Raw genomic sequence first — 19,029 nt, 5'->3', positions numbered from 1 at the left:
CGGCCGATTGTCGGAATAGTGTCCCAGGCTTTAAAGTAGCCCAGTTTCACGGGAAAACCGCAGACTTGGCAACACTGGGTCAGGGTTATTTGGGCCGTGTGCCATGGGTGAGTCGGTGCACGAAAATAAAAGCGAGCAAAGAAGTCAAGATGGCACAGACAGACGGCTGATATAATTGTACGTCATCTTACCTGAGCATTCGAATGCACAAATATTTTCATAATAACATTAGCCGACTGGAATGAAGCAAGTGATCAACATGATTGGTATTCAAAATGGTAAGCAAGTGCTGCTTTGTTTACGGTTTGTATATCTGCAGTCCTAGTTTAGGTTTCCCTTATGAATGACGAATATATATATATACATATTTTATTGCGATTAATCATGCAACCCTAGTGCAACCCGCTGAGCCACCCTATATATTCTCACTATTTGAAAATCCTGGAATACAGCATTAAAAGAATAATACACAAAATATATCAATCACAGAGGCCTTGATTTAAAAGATGTTAAGAACTTCAGTAACAGTTCATATATGAAAAAAATACAGTAACATGTCTACCTTTACTACAGTTAAGTGTCTGACTTTGTTTCATTGATGATTGGTATAGAATACTCGCAGCTGCACTTGTACAAATATGCATCTGAAATACACAGCGAAATACACACTTCTACACCAGAGTCCTAATGTACAGGCAAGTCGCCAGAATACAGCCACAAGCATCCTTTACCGTGGAAAGTGGTATGAAACATCAGTTAAGGTTTGTTAGAGGTTAAAGGCAGCGTTAAAACCTCATTAGTAAACCTGTAAACAGGCTAAATGAGGTTAGTTCTGAAAACTGAACTATGCTTTTAGAGGGAAGAGGGAAATATGGTCAAATGTGCTACTTTGAAATGATGCGATATTTGTTAAGTGCATTAAATTAGGATTTAGAGGACAGACCATTAATAATGGAAGCATTGATAAATAATTTATACCGAATTTATAATAGGTTTATAATTACAAAATGGATAGTTCTGGTCATATAAAGTGTTTCTGTCATTTAATCATTCTGTCAAGTAATCTATATGAATTGAGCGGTTTAATCCAGAGATGATCACTTTATATAATGAACAGATATTATTTATTCAAATATAAACGCTCAAATGTGCTTGCTTGACTTGTGAAAACCAAACAAAAGTTTTGTTTTAGCATGTCACACAAGTATGTTTATTGTTGGAATGAAACAGAAGTCGCGATAGTCTTTTCTTCCCTATTGTGACATATATCTGAGTGAAATAGATTCGCGAACAAGAAAAAAAGGAGGGCGGAATTCAATTTTAATCCATCAGGAATTGATTGGATGGTTGCGGTTTGCCATTGGTCGATCTCACGTGAGTGACAGTTTGCCCCACCATCGTGCCAGTAAACACATCATCAGAGGATGTCATTCCAAGAGGGAGGGGAAGTTATTTTGATTAAAGATTATATGGGCACATTCGTTTTTAAAAAAATAATGATGTGCATGGATAAATAATTTATAATAAATACTGCAATATTAAAAAAAAAAAAAAAGAAGTTATGGGTTTGGAATAATTTGAATGATAACAGAATTGAATTTTTTCAGTGAGCTAACCTTAATACTTATACCATATTACAGTCTTATGTGTGCACTCTGCAAAATGTTAAAAGATATGTAATAAACCATATTTCGCTCTTGCAGGCAAGAAATATATTTGTGACAAGTAAAAGGAAAGATTTGTTAAGAGTAGCTACATCTTCTGTGTCAACTTTTGAGCACAGAGGTACCTGCATAGTCACTGTGTGGGTTCAGGATTGCCTCTGCAACAGAGATAGACAATCTTCGGTTTGCAGCTTATAAAAAGAAAGGATTTGGGCTGTGCTAACAAGCGCTGAGAATTTGCTCAAAGCTTTGTCTAAAAGTGTATTCATTACCCAAAGATTTCACTACTTTCTGCTGTGCTTAAAGGATTAGTTCACTTTCAAATTAAAATTTCCTAATAATTTACCCACCCCCATGTCATCCAAGATGTTCATGTCTTTCTTTCTTCAGTCGAAAAGAAATTAAGGTTTTTGGTGAAAACATTCCAGGATTATTCTCCTTATAGTGGACTTCAATGGACCCCAAATGGTTGAAGTTCAAAATTATAGTTTTATTGCAGCTTCAAAGCAATCTACACGATCCCAGATGAGAAATAAGGGTCTTTTATAGAGAAACCATCGGCCATTTTCTAAAAGAAATTACAAATTTTATACGTTCTAACCATAAATGCTCATCTTGACCTAGCTCTCTTCTTCTTCTTCTCTATTTGAATTAGATTAGATAAACTTTATTATCCCGAAGGAAATTTGTCTTGGACACATGCCAAACCAGTGACTGCTTAAATAAATAACTTAATACATACATACAAACATTACAATACATACATATGCACACAATATCTGTGATTTACTCACAACTATCATCAACCAACCAATTGCACACTGCTCATCTTACGACACACCTCTAATCAATACAATTCATAAAATATACATGAACATCTTGACAAAGGGGCACTATAGGGGAAGACCTCTCACTGACTTGTCATTTAAAGCTTTAATAGACAGGGGGACAAAGGAGTTCTTAAAACGGTTAAGCCTGCACTGAGGGACTCTAAAACGTCTTCCGGAGGGAAGAAGCTGGTACTCTGGGTGGAGGACATGACTTGGATCTAAGATTATTTTTTGGGCTTGTCTAATAATAATTTCATTATAGACAGCCTGAAGTGTAGGATGTAGGATCTAACTCCCATAATTTTCATGGCTGTCTGTATTAGCCGTGTGATCTGGGCTTTCAGCTCTACACTAAGGTTACCAAACCTGGCTGAAATGCCATACCGCAAAAGGCTCTCAATTACAGCATGATAGAAAAGAAGCAACACTTTCTGATTAACGCCAAAGGCCCTTAATCTACGAAAAAAATATAGTCGTTGTTGAACCCTACAACAGATGTTTTCTACCTGAGCACTCCATGTCAATTTGTTATCAATATATATGCCCAGATATCTATAGGAGTCAACCTGAACTATATGCTGGTCATTAATGGCCACTGGTAAGTGGTCTCCAATGGATTTGGGATCAAACACCATCTCCACAGTTTTCTTAGTGTTAATGGTGAGAGAATGCTTATCGCACCACTGGACAAAATTCTGGACCTCCTGTTTATATGCAACTAGGTCTGATGTATCCAACATGAGACCCAGAATAGCTGTATCATCAGAAAACGTAATCATGTAATTGTTAGCAGTACTACATGTACATTCATTAGTATACAGTGTGAACAGTACAGGGGCCGGCAGTGTAGACGCTGCTAAGTGTATAACTGCCTTCCATAGGTCAAATTTGAATTAAATAGTCATATACAACATGCTAGTGCAAGTATATAACAAATAGTTCAAACTTTGACCTATGGAGGGCAGTAATACACTTAGCAGCGTCTACACTGCCGGAATTCAAATAGTGAAGAAGAGAGCTAGTTCAAGATGAGCATTTATGGTTAAAACGTATATAATTTTAAATTTTTTTTAGAAAATGGCCAATGGTTTCTCTAGATAAGACCCTTATTTCTCGTCTGGGATCATGTAGAACGCTTTGAAGCTGCAATAAAACTGTAATTTTGACCTTCAACCGTCTGGAGGCCATTGAAGTCCACTATATGGAGAAAAATGTCCATATAGTGGAATGTCCTGGAATGTTTTCATCAAAAACCTTCATTTCTTTTTGACTGAAGAAAGAAGGACAAGGACATCTTGAATAACACGGGGGTGAGAAAATTATCAGTAAAATTTTAATTTGAAAGTGAACTAATCCTTTAACCACTTTGACAGTAGACGCCATGTCTTTGGAGTACTCTGTGTACCTTAGTTTGCTCTTGAGGGTAGTGACCTCGCGGCTCATGGCATCATTGGTCTCAGTGGCCTCATCCAGCTCTCTCTGAAGCTTCCTGCGGGCCGCAGTGATTCGCTGGGACTCCTCCTCGCTCTCTTCCAACTGCCTCTTCAGCTGTTTGACGCGAGCATTCGCCTTATCCGCCTGTGAAACAGAAATACTTTTCAGGCCAAGCGCACACTACATTGCATAACTGTCAGTTATAAGATAATTTCCCCTCGGACTGTAGGTACGATTTCAAAATTTTATGGGAAAAGTAAAGGAAAAGAGCAGTATAGCAGCTAACCTGATCTTTGTATTGTTCTGCTTGTTTTCGTTCATCCTCCACTTGGGTTATCAAATCCTTCAGTTTTTTATCCTTCTGGCGAACTGCCTTTGCGGTGTTCTGCTTTTCTCTGCATTAGAAAGAAAAATTCAGTTTTCAACCAAACTGCACCAAACAAGATGAAATAATATTATCTCTGATGATGACGTCTGTTATATATAATCATGAGCTTTTAAAGTTATTTTCCTTTCCTCAGATCTACCGTTCAAAAGTTTTTTTATTGTAAAATATTTTAAAATGTAATTTATTCCTGTGATGCAAAGCTGAATTTTCAGAATCATTACTCCAGTCTTCAGTGTCACATGATCCTTCAGAAATCATTCTAATATACTGATTTGCTGCTCAAGAATCATTTCTTATCATTATTAATGTTGAAAACAGTTTTGCTGCTTTATATTTTTGTGGAAAAACTTTTCTCACCCTTGCCGCCCCTTGGATAGCTTTAGAATAAACTACTTGCCTGCTCTCCTGCTCAAGCTGTTCCTCCAATTGTGCCACTTTGGCCTCAAGAGCAGAAATGGAGGACTTAAATTTGGATTTAACTTGGTTCTCCATCTCCTGGAGTTTAGCTTTCAGCTCTTTATTTTGTCTCTCCATCAACTGTCTGGCGCTCTCGTTCTTTTGGGATGTGGTGCGTTCGGCCTGGAGCTCGTTGGTAAGCTGGTCAACCTGAAGGATGTAGAAAACAGCTGAGGAAATGACATCGATTTCATACAAATTACAAAGTTCTGTCTCTATAATGGCATTTCCATTGATGAGTGTGTTTATGGCTATAACATTACACTATTACTTTAAAATATGAATTTAAAGCGGAACTCAGTAAGATTTGCGAAGCTCCCCCTACAGGTTCCTTCAGTGAATCACACTGTTGTAAATACTCCAAGCGCAGCTCTGGACTACAGCGGCTACAACACTCACCGGCGCAGTAGTTTTGCAAATACAGTACAAGAAATCTCAATCGAGGTGGGTAATTTTCGAAATTGTCTTACAAAGTCATAATATATACATTGTTTTTGAATTACCGTAAAGCATTTTGCATGAACGTGAACATGAGGCGAGATTGTGAAGAAAAGTGCTGTTTTCTGGCGTAGACGTGCCAGAGGCGGTTAGTGCTCGCCTCAAACACACCACTACAAGTCAATTAACCATCGTAAGGACTTAGAAAACTATTTATGAAGGTAAAAAAGTTACTTAGTTCTGCTTTAATATGTGATTTATATGTTTCTCAAAGTTTGTCAAAAAATATAAAAATTTTCTCTCCATAATATAACACATGTACCTGCTGGGCACTCTTCCTCAGCCTGTCATTAAGCAACTCCATATTGCCCTGCTCCTCCTCCAGCTCTTCCTCCAGCTGTTGGATCTTCGCTTCTAGCCGTCTCTTCTCATCAGCCAGCGCAGACCTTTGAGATTCAGTCAAGCCACATATTAGTTTAAATCAGAATGTGCTTAGAGCACATTTTTGCCATAATGTTTCAGTATAAAATTGCTGGTATGTCTAAAAAGTGAGATATTTCACATAATTGAAACCTAGAACTACACTCTGTTCCCATACAAACAGTCACACTGAAGTATGTCCACCATTAATTGTAACAGTGAACCACATGCTCCAACGGAAGTCAATATATCAGTGGATCATAATGAATTCCACAGGATTAGAATATCGCTATTATATTTTATGTTGTCATACTCACTTTCCAGATGCGTTGCTGGCCAACTCATCAGCCAGTTCATCTCTCTCAGCTTCAGCTTGCTTTTTAGCCCTTTCAGCTGCAGCCAAGTCCTACATTTATAGAATTTAACAGAATTCTTCAATAATCAAGGTGAGACGATCATGCAAATCTCTTCAGCTGAACCCCTGCAACTTAATTATGTACTTTAAATTACCTTTTAAGTAATGCAAGCATTTCAATAAATTAAATTTCACAAAATATTCCCATTTAATATTTCTATTGTTATTTTTCTTATTCTCTTATTTTTTAAAATACAAATTACAATATCTATATAATTTTATTTTAGTATATTTTCAAAATATAATAATTCTGTATTTGCATTTCTATCACAATCAAACCCCCTGCAGTTCCATCATGAGCCCATAGGGGTTTCGTGAGCCCTTGGTTGTAAAAGTTAGCCTATTCAAATAACCCAGAATTGTCTAGTTTGGAAGTAATACATTTGCTTGAATAAAAAAGCTCCATACACACCACTTTTTGGACAAATTGGTTCAGTATGTTATTCACAGAAGCCTCACCTCTTGCATCTGTAGAAGTTCAGCCTCCAAAGTCTTGGCCTTCCTCTCGTTCTCCTTAGCACTGGATAAAACTTCCTCCCTGGCAGCTCGAGCATCATCAAGCTCTCTTTGGAAGTCCTTCATTTGAGCCTAAGTTATACACACCAAAGTAAAAGGTAAAGCACACCTAAATAATTACTAAAAAGCCTTATATTTATAATTATAGTTCAGTAAATTTTGTTTTTACCTGGAGTTTGCGGAGCTGCTTGATCGCCTCGTCTCGACCTTTGTTAGATGTCTCAATCTGGCCCTCAAGGTCTTTTATGTCTCCCTCCAGTTTCTTCTTGGAAGCAGCTATTGCAGTCCTTTGCTTGCGCTCATCTTCAAGTTCAGTTTCCAGCTCGCGCACCTGTTGTTAAAGATGTTTGTTTAAACCCTTATACACATGAATGTGGTTGTCACAGTCTGAGCGAAGAAGAGGTTCTGCACCTGTTTGATCAACTGCCTCTTCTTCTCCTCCCCTTGCTCATCTCTGCCCTGAAGATCTCGCTCAAACTGGGCCTTTAGAGCCTGCATGTTGACCTCTAGACGCAGTTTTGCATCCTCTGCAGCCTGTAATTCATCCTCCAGCTCTTCCAACTGAGTCTTCATCTCTTCCACCTGAGCCTCCAGACCACGTTTTGACTTCTCAAGCTCATGCACCTAAAATATGAAAATGAGTTTGATTGAAACTTCTCTAACCTTAAGGTTTGTTTATGATTGATTTGTTTATTAGTTTACACTTTGAACTTACGCTTTTGCCCACATCATCTTTGGAGCTGACCAGGTCCTCCATTTCAGCACGAAGGGTTTTATTGGCTCTCTCGAGCTCCTCACGGCCTTCTTGAGCTTCTTCGAGAGCTCTAGCTAAAGACAGAGCCTTGGTCTCCTTCTCTCTGGCCTCAGCCTCTGCGCGATCCCGCTCATCTGCATACTTATTAGAGATGCTCTTCTCTTCAGCAAGCATCTAAAAGGAAACGGTAGAAGTGAAGATATGCCCACACCCAATGGCAAAACATGAACTAAGTGATTAAGTCGACATATTGTGTAATATTTTAAGAAATAATCAGAAACCTGATCAAACTTCTTCTGTTTCTTCTCAAGATTGGACACCAGCTGTCTCTGGTTGTCCAAATCCATCAGTGTGTCCTCAAGCTCTTGTTGCAGTCTGTTCTTAGTCTTCTCAAGCTTGTCATAGGCTGCTGCCTTCTCCTCAAACTGAGTATTGGATGCCTCCAGGTCTCTCTGCAGCCGCTTCTTACCCTCCTCTAAAAGTTCTACGTTTCCTGACACCTCTTCCAGCTTCTTCTTGAAGTCAGAGAGCTGTGGACACAAAGGATATTCAAAAGGTAAATATTGAGGTGTGAATGGAGCAAGACCACATATTATTTATCTTATCGCTAACCTTACCTGAATGTTCAATGTTGAAACCTGTCTCTCCACGTTCCTCTTAGCTTCTGCTTCCTCGTCAAGCTGCTCCTGTAGGGCATTACGGTCATCCTCCATTTGTCGTAGTTTGGTAGAGAACTGGAGTTTTTGTCTTGTCTCTTCAGCCAGCAACTCCTAAAAATGTCAATCCAAAATACATGTAAGCCAACAACTCAAACCCTTTTCACATTGATTATGGTTAGCTTTGGTTTGAAGCTATAAAAAACACTCCATAACATAGCACATACCTGTGTATCTTGGACTTGAGAACTCAAGCTTGCCACATCCTTGCTAAGCTTTATGTTCTTCCCCTCAGCTTCATTAAGAAGGATGGTAACGCTCTCCAGTTCCACCTGTCAGGGCAAGAACCACATGTTAAACACACTGTGTTTGCTCTAAGATCAAAACCTTTTAATCTATCAAAAATGTTGTAGGTTCTCCCAACAGCAACATATCTATACATCCTTCACCATCACTCACAGTGATTTTAGAGACCCGATCTCCAAGCTCAGCTTTCTGCCTCTCGCTGTCATTGAAACGAGACTGCAGGTCAGCAAGCTGTCCTTCCACCTTCTTCCTCTTGTGTTCAACATCCTGTTTGCCCTGAGCAAGAGAACGGATCTCCACGTGGAGTTCTGATGTCTCCTTCTCCAGAGCTTGTTTGGCTTTCTCCAGGTTTACCTTCACCTAAAAAGCATTTTGTATATATTTTACATAAGCACTTTGGAGTTCTTCAGAAAGTTAAACATGTCAACAGAAGATACTGTATAGTGGCCTACCCTCTTGGACTGCTCCAGCTGCTCTGTAAGCTCCTCCAGAGCTTGGGTATGTTTCTGTCTCATCTCTTGCACCTGAGCCTCGTGGACACGACTCTCTTCCTCCATGGCTTTCTTCAAAAGAGTCACCTCCTGCTCACGTTTGGCCCTGAAAAAATATGCATCTTGACGATCAGGTCAATGGTGTCTCCTTCTCTTGATGCATAATATATTAAATCAATCCATTGCACTTCAGATTGAAATCAGTGCATCAATTCATCGTATCCAGGCACCTGAGCTCTTGCTGAGTAGCTGTGGTGTCTAATGTGTCCTCCAGCTCTGATTTGAGAGCTTCAAGCTCTTCTCCTAAGTCTCTCTTGGTCTTTTCAGCCTTATTCCGGGCGGCCCGCTCTGACTCTAGGTCCTCCTGAAGATCTGAGATGTGTCCCTCCAGCTCCCTGATCTTCTTCAGTGCATTGTTTTTCTGAGCTGTCTCGTCCTCCAGTCTGATGTAAATGCAGAGAGAATACAAAAATTACTATAGGTTTGTGAAATAATGACATGAAAGTACCTCTAAATTAGCTTAATAGACATTTTAAATTGCTTAATATCTGTATACCGTGCCAATGCAGCCTGAAGCTCCTCCTCTTTCTTAGCAAGCTGGGCTTTCAGATCAGCAATCTGAGCTTGAAGTTCAGCAATCTGCTCCTGAAGGTCATTTGATTCACCCTCTAACTTCCTCTTGGCTTTTTCCAGCTCCTGTCGAGTCTTCTCCTCTTTTTTCAAGCGCACTACAGATTACAAAAACAAACATTATCGCTTATGAGAGTCATTTAGTAAACAGACATTAATGTAATTGATTTTCAGACAAACATTATCATTATGTATCAAAAGTGAATAATGGGACAAACCCTCCAGTTCTGAGATCATTGACTCATGCTTATTCTTCAGCTTTGTCAGGTTTTTGGATTTTTCTTCTTCTTCAGCTAGGTTTGAGCTAAAATCTGCTATTCTTTCTTCTAGAAGCTTCCTCTCCTGCAAACAGAGTACTTAAAATTGAGTACACCTAAATTAGCACCACCACCACCACCACCACCAAAATATGCCATCTTTAAGTAAGAAGAATAAAAAAAGTTTGTTGAAATCAAACCTTCTGCAATTTGTTGTTATGGTCCTCCATCACCAGGATATCATCCTCTAACTTCTTGATCTTGGCATCACATGTAACCTTCTCCAGTTGCAGCTTCTGACGAGCATCCTCTTCCTCTTCAAGATGTTCCTCAAGATCCTTAGAACATTCATTGAGAGATAAGAGAGAGAGAGTCATGGACTAAATGGTAGAGTTTAAAGATATCCAAGGACAGAATTTGAACAAGTACTGGTTGCCTGTAAATGAATGAAAACCAATAATTGATTACATACTCTGATCTGGTCGTGCATTTTCTTCTTTTCCAGTTGTAGGGCTGCACCACGATCCTCCTCTTCCTCCAACCTGGCCTCCATCTCATGCAATATCTCCTCAAGTTCTTGTTTCTTGCTAGCTAACCGTACTCTCATTTCCTCTGCCTCTGCATAGAGCTCCGTCTCAGCCTGCAACTTCTCCTGGAGCTGGTTCCTTTCTTCCATAAGCTGCAGATGGAAGGATTGTATTGTTTGTAATCCGTGTTTAATGAATTGGCATTAAATGCAGGAGGACATTGTCATGATGTCTGCATACTTGCGTGTGTTTCAGTGAGATGTCTTTTAGCTCCGTTTCAAATTTTTGTGCAGATTCTTTGGCCGTTTTAAGCTCTTCCTCCTTCAGACTCATCTCCTCCTCTTGGCGTGTCACCTGCAGGAGAGGCTTTACCTGTGGGCATTGATAGAAATGAGTTTAGATGTAGCAGAGACAACAAGGAATTGCTAGAACCAAATTGTTAGCATGTTAGCACCATGTTCAACCAGTTGTGTGACAGGAAATATAAACTATGTTTGTGGTCACATTATTCAATAGACAAGACATTCAGATGATAAGAAATGTCTCACCTTGGTGAAGAGTCTCCACCACTGCCAGTTCCTGAGTTTCAGATAAGCAGCACAGTTCCTCTGGATCACCCTCATAGCTGTCAGCTGTTGCTGTCTCTTAGCAAAGGCCCTACACATGGTTTTAAATAAGAATAACTCAAATTGCATATTACGGTTAAAAGCAACAAATACTATATTTGTAAACTCTACTCACTTTCTAGCTAGGAATCCCCTGGCCTGTGCCTGGAAGGCAATGATTATGACTGTGATCTTTAGGTCACGCTCCTCTTCGAGCTGAGCCAGGACTCCTGTTCGGAAGAAGATTTTGCTTTGACCAATACGGTAAAGGTTTGGGTCCAGGTCCAGGTGCTTGATCTACAGAAAGGGTCAGGTATAAGAAAAAAAGCTTTTACATTATTATTGTTGTATGATGCTCTTTAACAAGATTTCATTGTATAATATCTTACCATCAGACAGCAGGCCTGCTTGCCATCCATGAAACCCTTTGGAATAGCATTCGCTGCCAAGATCTCGTATCTGTACATCAAGGTAAATATAGAGAATTAAATAACATACGATTACCTGTACCATGCCCTATATTTTGCACAACATAAACAACAATCATACTTGTATTGGACTGCAAATCTGAATACTTGAATCCAAATCAAGGTAAGGATGTATTTTTCACTTTTTGAATTTTGTGAATCTTGCAATGTGATTCTAGAGCAGTGAGTCTCAAACACATTTTGCATGTCTCCTTCATCGGACACACCCAATTTAACGGCGATTCAATGTGTCCAAAATTGCATACTGTCTGAGTAGGTACTACATTGTAATTTGAATTTAATTCATGACCGTTAAAAAAGTATGCTTCATATAGTATGAAAATTGGGTAGTATGAATGAAATTTGGACATACTATATCCGCCATGTTGTTACTGTCATGACTTACCAGTGTCAGTTTCATCTCTTCTCTTCCATTCATAAATCCCGTGGCCTCACGGGATAGTAAGTAGTCAAGTAGTCGTAAGTAGTAAGGAAGTAGTGCGTCATCCACGGATTTTTCAACTACTGTTTATATTCAGACATACTACTCTTTTAGTGTACTGTGTTTCCGCATACTATACAGTAGGTAAACTATTCCATTTCGGATGCAGCACAAGTCACAAGCAATCTCTGCTAATGAGCTGGTAAGTGGAGTCAGGGGTGTTGGAAAAGGGAGAGGTGGTGGGGGTTCCCCAAGACAGGTTTGAGAAGCACTGTTCTAGAGTATTATATACTGTTTTTACACTTGCACAGTTATATAAAATCAATAAGTCTGGTAAGCAAAATAATGAAGCTACCCACCGCTGCCGGAACTCTTGGAAGACAATTCTGTTGGGGAATCCTTGGCGGCAGATACGAATACCTTCTAGCACACCATTACATCTCAACTGTTCAAGCACCAGGTGCGCATCCAGCTTTCCTGCCTGAAGGTGAAAACTATACCTTTAACTTGGACTTTAACACAGCTAGTCTGATAATGTACCCTATGCCCAAACATCATTGGTACTACCAATTTTATCATGGTATGCAACAGTGACTTACCCGTTTCTCATGGTTGGGGATAATGCAACGGACAAAGTTTGGCTGTGTGTTGTGCAGTGTGGTCATTAGCTTAGCCAGAGACTCTTTGTAAAGCTGACCCACAGTACGGAACATGCCCTTCTTGGTCTTAGAGGCGCTAGGTGCAAAGCTGTCTGACATCTTGGCAATGGTTTCCAATCCAACCACACGGTCAGCTGAGAAACAGAAAATATAGAAGATATCAGCCATTATTCTTATCTCAGCTATACTTGGCGATATTCTGCTTTGATTAACCAAAACAAAAAAGGTGAGAATTTTGATCAACTGTATGTGTAGTTTTTAGACAGTTTATGAGATATAAGAAGCATGTTTTACTCGTACTGACCATCCTTCCACAGATCTTGCACAAACGGATTGGAGGAATTATTCAGCAGTGCTGTAACATTGTCATTTAAAGGATCCATGTTCTTGGTCAACCATGCTATGGCATTGTAGTCCACCTAATTTAGTAAAAAAGTAGGTTTGGGTCATGATATTCAATACAGAGGGAAGAATTCACCAAGAATTAAGGTAAAAATGTCCACAAAATTTGAGCTGGACATTATTTGGGTTATTATTATCTGGATGACAGTATTGTCCACATGTAAATCAATAAATATATCTTTCAGAACTCACCCGTCCAGCATAGTGAAGCACAGAGAATTCTGTCTTGTCCTTCAGTTGCTTAGGTTTAGCAAACTTAGTATGATTAACATGAGTGTTGCAAAGTTTTTCCACGAAGGAGACATCTGTTGCCTTTGGAAACCAACACTCTTCATCCAACAGAGCCAGGATGCCTGGAGGATTGTTCTGTGGAGGAGTTTCAGTAAAAGTGAGTGACTGACAGTATATACTGTAAAAATAAGACATCATCACTTCAGCCTAAAGAATATGATGCAAGACTTCCACCAAAAGAATGGTGATCACAACAATTACGCCAAATGGATTAAATGAAAAGACATTGGTCACCTTAAATATTTCTGCTGAAAGCAGTTGGTTCAATTTAAAACTGCAGAAAATAAGAATCATTCAGTTCCTGCAAATCAACACACACAAACTTACCGGCCTTTCAATAAGCTCAATGCAAGGTTGCAAATCCAGCCCAAAGTCGATGAAGTTCCATTCGATGCCTTCACGCTGGTACTCCTCCTGCTCCAGGATGAACATGGTGTGGTTGAACAGCTGCTGAAGCTTCTCGTTGGTGTAGTTGATGCAGAGCTGCTCAAAGGAATTGTCCTATGGAGAAATACAGTATATGCCATTTGCTCTAACACATCACAGATGTTGTTTACCAAATTTAATTCTTTCCTTTTAATTTTTCCAAACCTCAAAGATCTCAAAGCCAGCAATGTCCAAGATCCCCAGGAAAGAGGCACCCTGACGTTTTGTCTTGTCCAGTGCCTTGTTAACTCTTAGAAGGATCCAACGGAACAAACGTTCATACATAGCTTTAGCTAAGGCTTCAATGGCAAAATCGGCCTGTAAAGGAAAAAACATCTTATTGGTAATACTGTATTCTCCTTCCATAATGACAATTGTGCAATTTTTCAGTTTCATTACAGATCTGAGCAAAATTCCACAACATGGCAGAACAACTATAAACTCTCTCTTCACCTGTTCTTTGGTTTGGGCCTTTTGCACAACCTCACGACCCACTTTAATACGTGGTGTCAGAATGGCTCTTGTGAAGTCCGTCACATTAATGCTTTGGAGATGGCAAACTTTCTGGGCAGCTGAAAATGAGACACATTTCAATGGTCATTTCAGTCTGTAATACTGATTTTGTATTAGCCTGAGATGTCTTTCATTTGGCATTTTCCCAATGACCTGTGTTGTCCGGCATGGTAGCCTGTTCCTGGTTCCTCTCTTTCTTGAACTCAATGTTACCCAACTGCAGCACAGTTGAGACTACTTTGAGAACATCTGACAAAAAGAAATAACATTGCTCAGAACTGATTATCTTTTCAAAGACCCCAAAACTCTTAATTTTGAGCTCTTACAGTATGTTGGTGAAAATAAGCAGAAAAGACACCATGTGTATATTTCATTGCATTTGATACCTGTTCTTTCTTCAACAGTGAAGCCCATGATGTCCATGGCCTCCATTGTTTCTTCATACATCTCATCATCCTGGTTGCCTGGAATCTGGACGTGGCCAGCTGAGAGGAAACGGTACTTGTTGAAGTTTTCGAGCAAAAGCTCCTCTGTCAATAGAGAATAAAAATCACATGTCATATCCCAGAAAGAATGCCATTGATGTAAGAACATTTCACAACAGTTCTGCATTTAGAAATCTTAGTCTGTCAGTCATTAGGTAAAGATCCAATGTTTTCACATATTGACATGTCTCCACCTACCGCGTAATTTGTCCTTTGCTCCAGCTACCATGTAGTAGAAGATGTGGAAGGCTCTTTCTGTTTTTGCTTGTCTGATACAACGAGATTTCTCCAAAAGATCTGAAGTAGTTTGGAAATTAAGGTGAAACTCTCCAGGATTAAATTGTTTACATTGAGAAATAATTTAATTGTTTAATAATTCAGGATGTTCGATTGATCTGCAATCTGTATATGGCCTATATATTATGTCTTAAAGGATACAGGTCTCTATGTTGGCTCCAACTATGAAACCTGTCACATCAAAGTTAATGCGGATGAATTTGCCCTATGAAGAAAAGATTTTGAAACCATACTTTAGTTACAGTCTTGGTCATTCTAGTTACATCTGCTATCATAAATCATTTGCAAACTTACGAATCGAGAAGAGTTGTCATTCTTGATGGTCTTGGCATTACCGAAGGCCTCTAGAATTGGATTGGCCTGCAGTAGTTGCTTTTCCAGCTCACCCTACAGTGCCAGGATTAGAATGTAATGAGAACCATTCCATAGAAAACAAGTCAAGGAGGAAAAAAGGAGAAGGGGACATGCCAGAAGATTGGAATAAAAAAAAAAAAAAAGAACTCAAGAAAAGGCTCTCCTTTAGAGTACACAATGCAGCATTTAACTATAAATGTTTGGCAGGCAAAAAATGTGAAGTTTAATACATTTAGGTGCAAATGATTTCTTCAAAGGCCTGAAGCAATACTTAAGATGCAAGTACCTTCAACAGTGCAAAAAAAAAAATTAGGTCATGTCAATTTAGATGGGCATAATCCCCTTAGATCAAAAGAGTGATATTAGCTTCCAAATCTCAAGCCTGCCAAGCATGTTCACCTCATACAAGGATATCAAGAGGAGCAGTTGAGGTCAGGCTGGAATATTAAGCATGGGGAGAGAGGAAATATTAATGGGGTTCATGAAATGGATCTCAATTATAGATATTTAAGCGTTCACTTAAGATAAAAGTTAATCTGTGGGATAAAACACCAAGTTCTTAGAGAGGATAATGCTCCTGTGCTTCACAAAGATAATGGTGTCATTTAACCTCATAATAAGGCCCTGTTTACACCTATTAAGATGCATTTGGTTGATCGGATCACACAATCCTGTTTAGAAATGGTGTTTTAATCCGTCTCTTTTGTCCACTTTCGACCACTTCTGTCCTGACTTTTTCGAGGGGAGGGTATATGGGTCGGTAAATGAATGGGCTTTTTTTTTAGATATTTCAATCTAATGGATGAAATAAGCTTGCGTGACTGGAGATGATGGAAAAACATACAGAGAGCAGCAGCTTTTGTTTTTGCTCTGACAACCGCAAAACACAGCGAATACTGTGAATGCATGTTAGAAATCAGGAATGGTGAGAGAACATTGTGCTTGATACATTTTTCCTCTTTAAACCAAACTTGGGTCTTCAGCCAACAAAGTTTAAATCACGTGTGGCTAGCGTGCTTCCCATAATGTTTACACATTAGGTCAGTAGGCAGAGAGTAGGCGGTCTTTCGTGGCTTGCGTAACTGGTTGTACTTGACCCGCTCTGAGCCGGATTTCAACCAGCGGGACGGCATGAAAGGCAGGTGCTCTAACAAGGTCACCAAAGACTGCAGCCTCTAGTGTTAAGTCGGTAGCGTGCCTTTATAAACCGGTGTAAACAAAAACACACCTTAAAGGGATAGTTCACCCAAAAATTAAAATTCTGTTATCATTTACTTCGCCTCAAGTTGTTCTAAACCTGTAATTTCTTTTTTCTGCTGTACACAAAGGAAAATATTTGGAAGAATCAAGCAGATATCGCCCCCCCCCCCCCCCCCCCCCATTGACTACCACAGTATTTTTTAACATTATTCCAAATATCTTCCTTTGTTTTCAGCAGAACAAAGAAATTTATACAGGTTTGGAACAACTTGAGGATGAGTAAATGATGACAGAATTTTTATTTTTGGGTGAACTGTCCCTTTAATACCAGGTGTAAACAGGGCCTTAGATTTTCATTTTTAGACTTAAATGAAGCAGAAAAAGTTTCAGCCGCAACATAGACTCTCAATTACTTTCTTACTAAGCATCAAGGAAAAAAAAGAAAGAAAACATTTAGAAAAAGAAGATATCTACCAGAGGCAGCTTGCCGCTGAGAAGGAAAGAAGATCGCTGATAGCTTCAGACACTGACAAAGAAAAGTCAGAGACTAGAGAAGGAGAATGATGGAGACAGAGAGACTGTTGACAGAGAGATTGTTGGGAAGAAAGAGGACAGAGTGAAGACTGTATAAACATTAATAAGGCATTTGGCTAAGTTCGACAGTTTCTGTCATTGGTCTCAGGGCAGAGAGAGGCATGTTAACTAACAGATGACAGTTTCATTGGTCCATGGAGTGCCGTTCAGAGTATGTGAGTGGTGCGGAGTGGAGCTGCGTTAAAGTCAGTGCATCAGTGTTTTCTCCTGGGCCAAGATCATTCTGACCTTGCATACATCGTTAACATAACACTTTAATAACTCATAATGCAATTACATATTAACAAGTAGTCAACATATTGTGAAATATTATCAGAAAGACAAAAATCAAAAATGTTTAGTAAAAATTAATGACAAAGTGTGGGGAAATTTAAAGTTGTGGACTAAGTGTTCCTTTTACATTAAACTAAAAATCTATTCTTCTTCCAGATGAGTAGTTCGAATACTTATATCATCATGCTAATGGATCATCTTCAACGTTCATGATGTAAAAAAAGAAAAAACATACTGAAAATATATACATGTAATAGAACAATCATATAAACTCTGAGCGGGGTTTCTCTCACCATCGAGTGGAGAGTAAACGACAAGCAGAAAATGGAAAACCCAGAGTGGAATTTGATCGGAAATAGCTGTCGATCCATCCACTCACATACTCTGGTGTTTTCTCTTGCTCACATGCAATTAACCTTATTTAAGTTTAACTGAAAGAAGAAAAAAACTATTAATTTCAACCTTGAACTTTTCAGAGAACTAGTATATAGAAGAAATGTTTAGTAATTTTCAAAGTAGTGCATTCAAGAGTAACGAAACTACTTTTTTTAAAAACCAAGAACATAACTATTATGGGCATCTCTTTTAAGCTCATATGCATGGCTGTTACGCATAAAATTTCATAAAAACAGCTATAATATTTTTGTTTCCTGTGTCGTACACATTAAATGCAGACCTCTACAATTTTTATATTCCTAATGCACACGCATATGAGCTTGACAGATGATGCACATGAACCTGTGGTAGATTAATAGGTGATCAAGGAGAAACTAGAAAGGATATGAGATCGTCAATTCAAAAGGCTATAAATTGGCATGCACACACACTGTGCTCAGACAGACTATTTCAATGCCAGGCATTCGCTCTGACAAAGAAAAAGTTAACCACATCTCAGATGGGGGAATGGGACACACGTGATCTAACGACATAATCTTTATTTTCTTTTTTATGATCATTTTTTGAAACATCATGCGAACACTCAGGCTCTTTTGCATTTGAACAGTAGCCGTACGGGTGTTTTATTTAGATGGTCCCTCCATGTAAGACTTGTCTAATATCATTCTCAGTGAGAAACTCAAGCATGCAAACTCTCAAACCCACACAAGAAAGAATTTTTCACAATCCTTTTTACTCACATAGGCAAACTGTTGTCCTGAATGTTGCTATTTGAGGAAATTCATTAAGGACATTGTCATTAGATAAGTGTGAACTCTGTTGCATTCACTGGTTCGCATCTGTAGAAGTCTTGATTTCCTTGAGATACAAATGGCTCAACAGCAAATAATATTTTGGTATCAGGCAAAATCAGAGCCAGTATAATCTTGTGATGAATGGGATATGATATAAAAAAAAAGTGTTCTTATTTGTTCACAATATGTCCTTTGCACATCATTACTAAAGTCATTATGAAAGGATTCAAAATGTCAGACTCTGATCTGTAGGAACAATGTCAAAGCAAGGGCAAGCATAAAAATGACAACTGAACCCATATGAACTGGCTTGAGAAGAAGACAGAGGTTATCAAAGAGAAAAAGAGTTTTTCAGACCGTCCATACTTACAGTGCTTGTGTCTTTCTTGCCTTTGTGGGACGAGGCCACTACAGCCAAATACTGGATGACTTTCTTGGTGTTTTCTGTCTTCCCAGCACCTGATTCACCACTAGGAAAAAAACAACACTGAATGACAAAACTGTGTTTTCTTTCATTGAGTAATACTAATGATCATCAAAACAATAGGTGTGGCAGGTAAGCATAGGTTTGAGGATTTAGTTCTGTGTTAAAGGGTTAGTTCACCCAAAAAATTCTGTCATTTATTACTCAACCTTATGTCGTTCCACA

General features: G+C 38.9%; 1 protein-coding gene across 3 annotated transcripts in view; it reads right to left on the bottom strand.

The window, feature by feature from the left end:
• myh11a (myosin, heavy chain 11a, smooth muscle) overlaps positions 1–19,029 on the bottom strand; it is a 35,868-nt gene that overhangs the window by 2,771 nt on the left and 14,068 nt on the right. The window contains exons 5-42 of one of the 3 annotated variants that reach the window (XM_067374060.1): positions 18,751–18,850; positions 18,327–18,353; positions 15,064–15,156; positions 14,911–14,974; positions 14,671–14,769; positions 14,374–14,517; positions 14,141–14,236; positions 13,928–14,046; positions 13,640–13,792; positions 13,376–13,549; positions 12,950–13,123; positions 12,660–12,774; positions 12,296–12,489; positions 12,056–12,177; positions 11,177–11,246; positions 10,924–11,084; positions 10,731–10,839; positions 10,423–10,554; positions 10,128–10,334; positions 9,856–9,993; positions 9,617–9,740; positions 9,325–9,496; positions 8,999–9,211; positions 8,730–8,874; positions 8,431–8,637; positions 8,199–8,303; positions 7,933–8,085; positions 7,597–7,845; positions 7,277–7,489; positions 6,973–7,185; positions 6,731–6,892; positions 6,505–6,633; positions 5,948–6,036; positions 5,533–5,656; positions 4,714–4,922; positions 4,215–4,323; positions 3,900–4,072; positions 1,790–1,822 (exon numbers count right to left, since the gene is read on the bottom strand). In XM_067374060.1, the coding sequence (XP_067230161.1) occupies positions 1,798–1,822; positions 3,900–4,072; positions 4,215–4,323; positions 4,714–4,922; positions 5,533–5,656; positions 5,948–6,036; positions 6,505–6,633; positions 6,731–6,892; positions 6,973–7,185; positions 7,277–7,489; positions 7,597–7,845; positions 7,933–8,085; positions 8,199–8,303; positions 8,431–8,637; positions 8,730–8,874; positions 8,999–9,211; positions 9,325–9,496; positions 9,617–9,740; positions 9,856–9,993; positions 10,128–10,334; positions 10,423–10,554; positions 10,731–10,839; positions 10,924–11,084; positions 11,177–11,246; positions 12,056–12,177; positions 12,296–12,489; positions 12,660–12,774; positions 12,950–13,123; positions 13,376–13,549; positions 13,640–13,792; positions 13,928–14,046; positions 14,141–14,236; positions 14,374–14,517; positions 14,671–14,769; positions 14,911–14,974; positions 15,064–15,156; positions 18,327–18,353; positions 18,751–18,850 (5,305 nt within the window). In that variant the 3' untranslated portion in view covers positions 1,790–1,797. The remainder of the gene's footprint in view (positions 1–1,789; positions 1,823–3,899; positions 4,073–4,214; positions 4,324–4,713; positions 4,923–5,532; positions 5,657–5,947; positions 6,037–6,504; positions 6,634–6,730; positions 6,893–6,972; positions 7,186–7,276; positions 7,490–7,596; positions 7,846–7,932; positions 8,086–8,198; positions 8,304–8,430; positions 8,638–8,729; positions 8,875–8,998; positions 9,212–9,324; positions 9,497–9,616; positions 9,741–9,855; positions 9,994–10,127; positions 10,335–10,422; positions 10,555–10,730; positions 10,840–10,923; positions 11,085–11,176; positions 11,247–12,055; positions 12,178–12,295; positions 12,490–12,659; positions 12,775–12,949; positions 13,124–13,375; positions 13,550–13,639; positions 13,793–13,927; positions 14,047–14,140; positions 14,237–14,373; positions 14,518–14,670; positions 14,770–14,910; positions 14,975–15,063; positions 15,157–18,326; positions 18,354–18,750; positions 18,851–19,029) is intronic. The other 2 variants (XM_067374057.1, XM_067374058.1) reach the window with 2 other exon arrangements.

Source organism: Chanodichthys erythropterus, chromosome 21 (genome assembly GCF_024489055.1).
Source record: "Chanodichthys erythropterus isolate Z2021 chromosome 21, ASM2448905v1, whole genome shotgun sequence".
In the NCBI taxonomy this organism is placed as follows: domain Eukaryota; kingdom Metazoa; phylum Chordata; class Actinopteri; order Cypriniformes; family Xenocyprididae; genus Chanodichthys; species Chanodichthys erythropterus.
The sequence above is the reverse complement of the archived record's forward strand: the minus strand, read 5'-3'. Positions and strand labels throughout refer to the sequence as shown.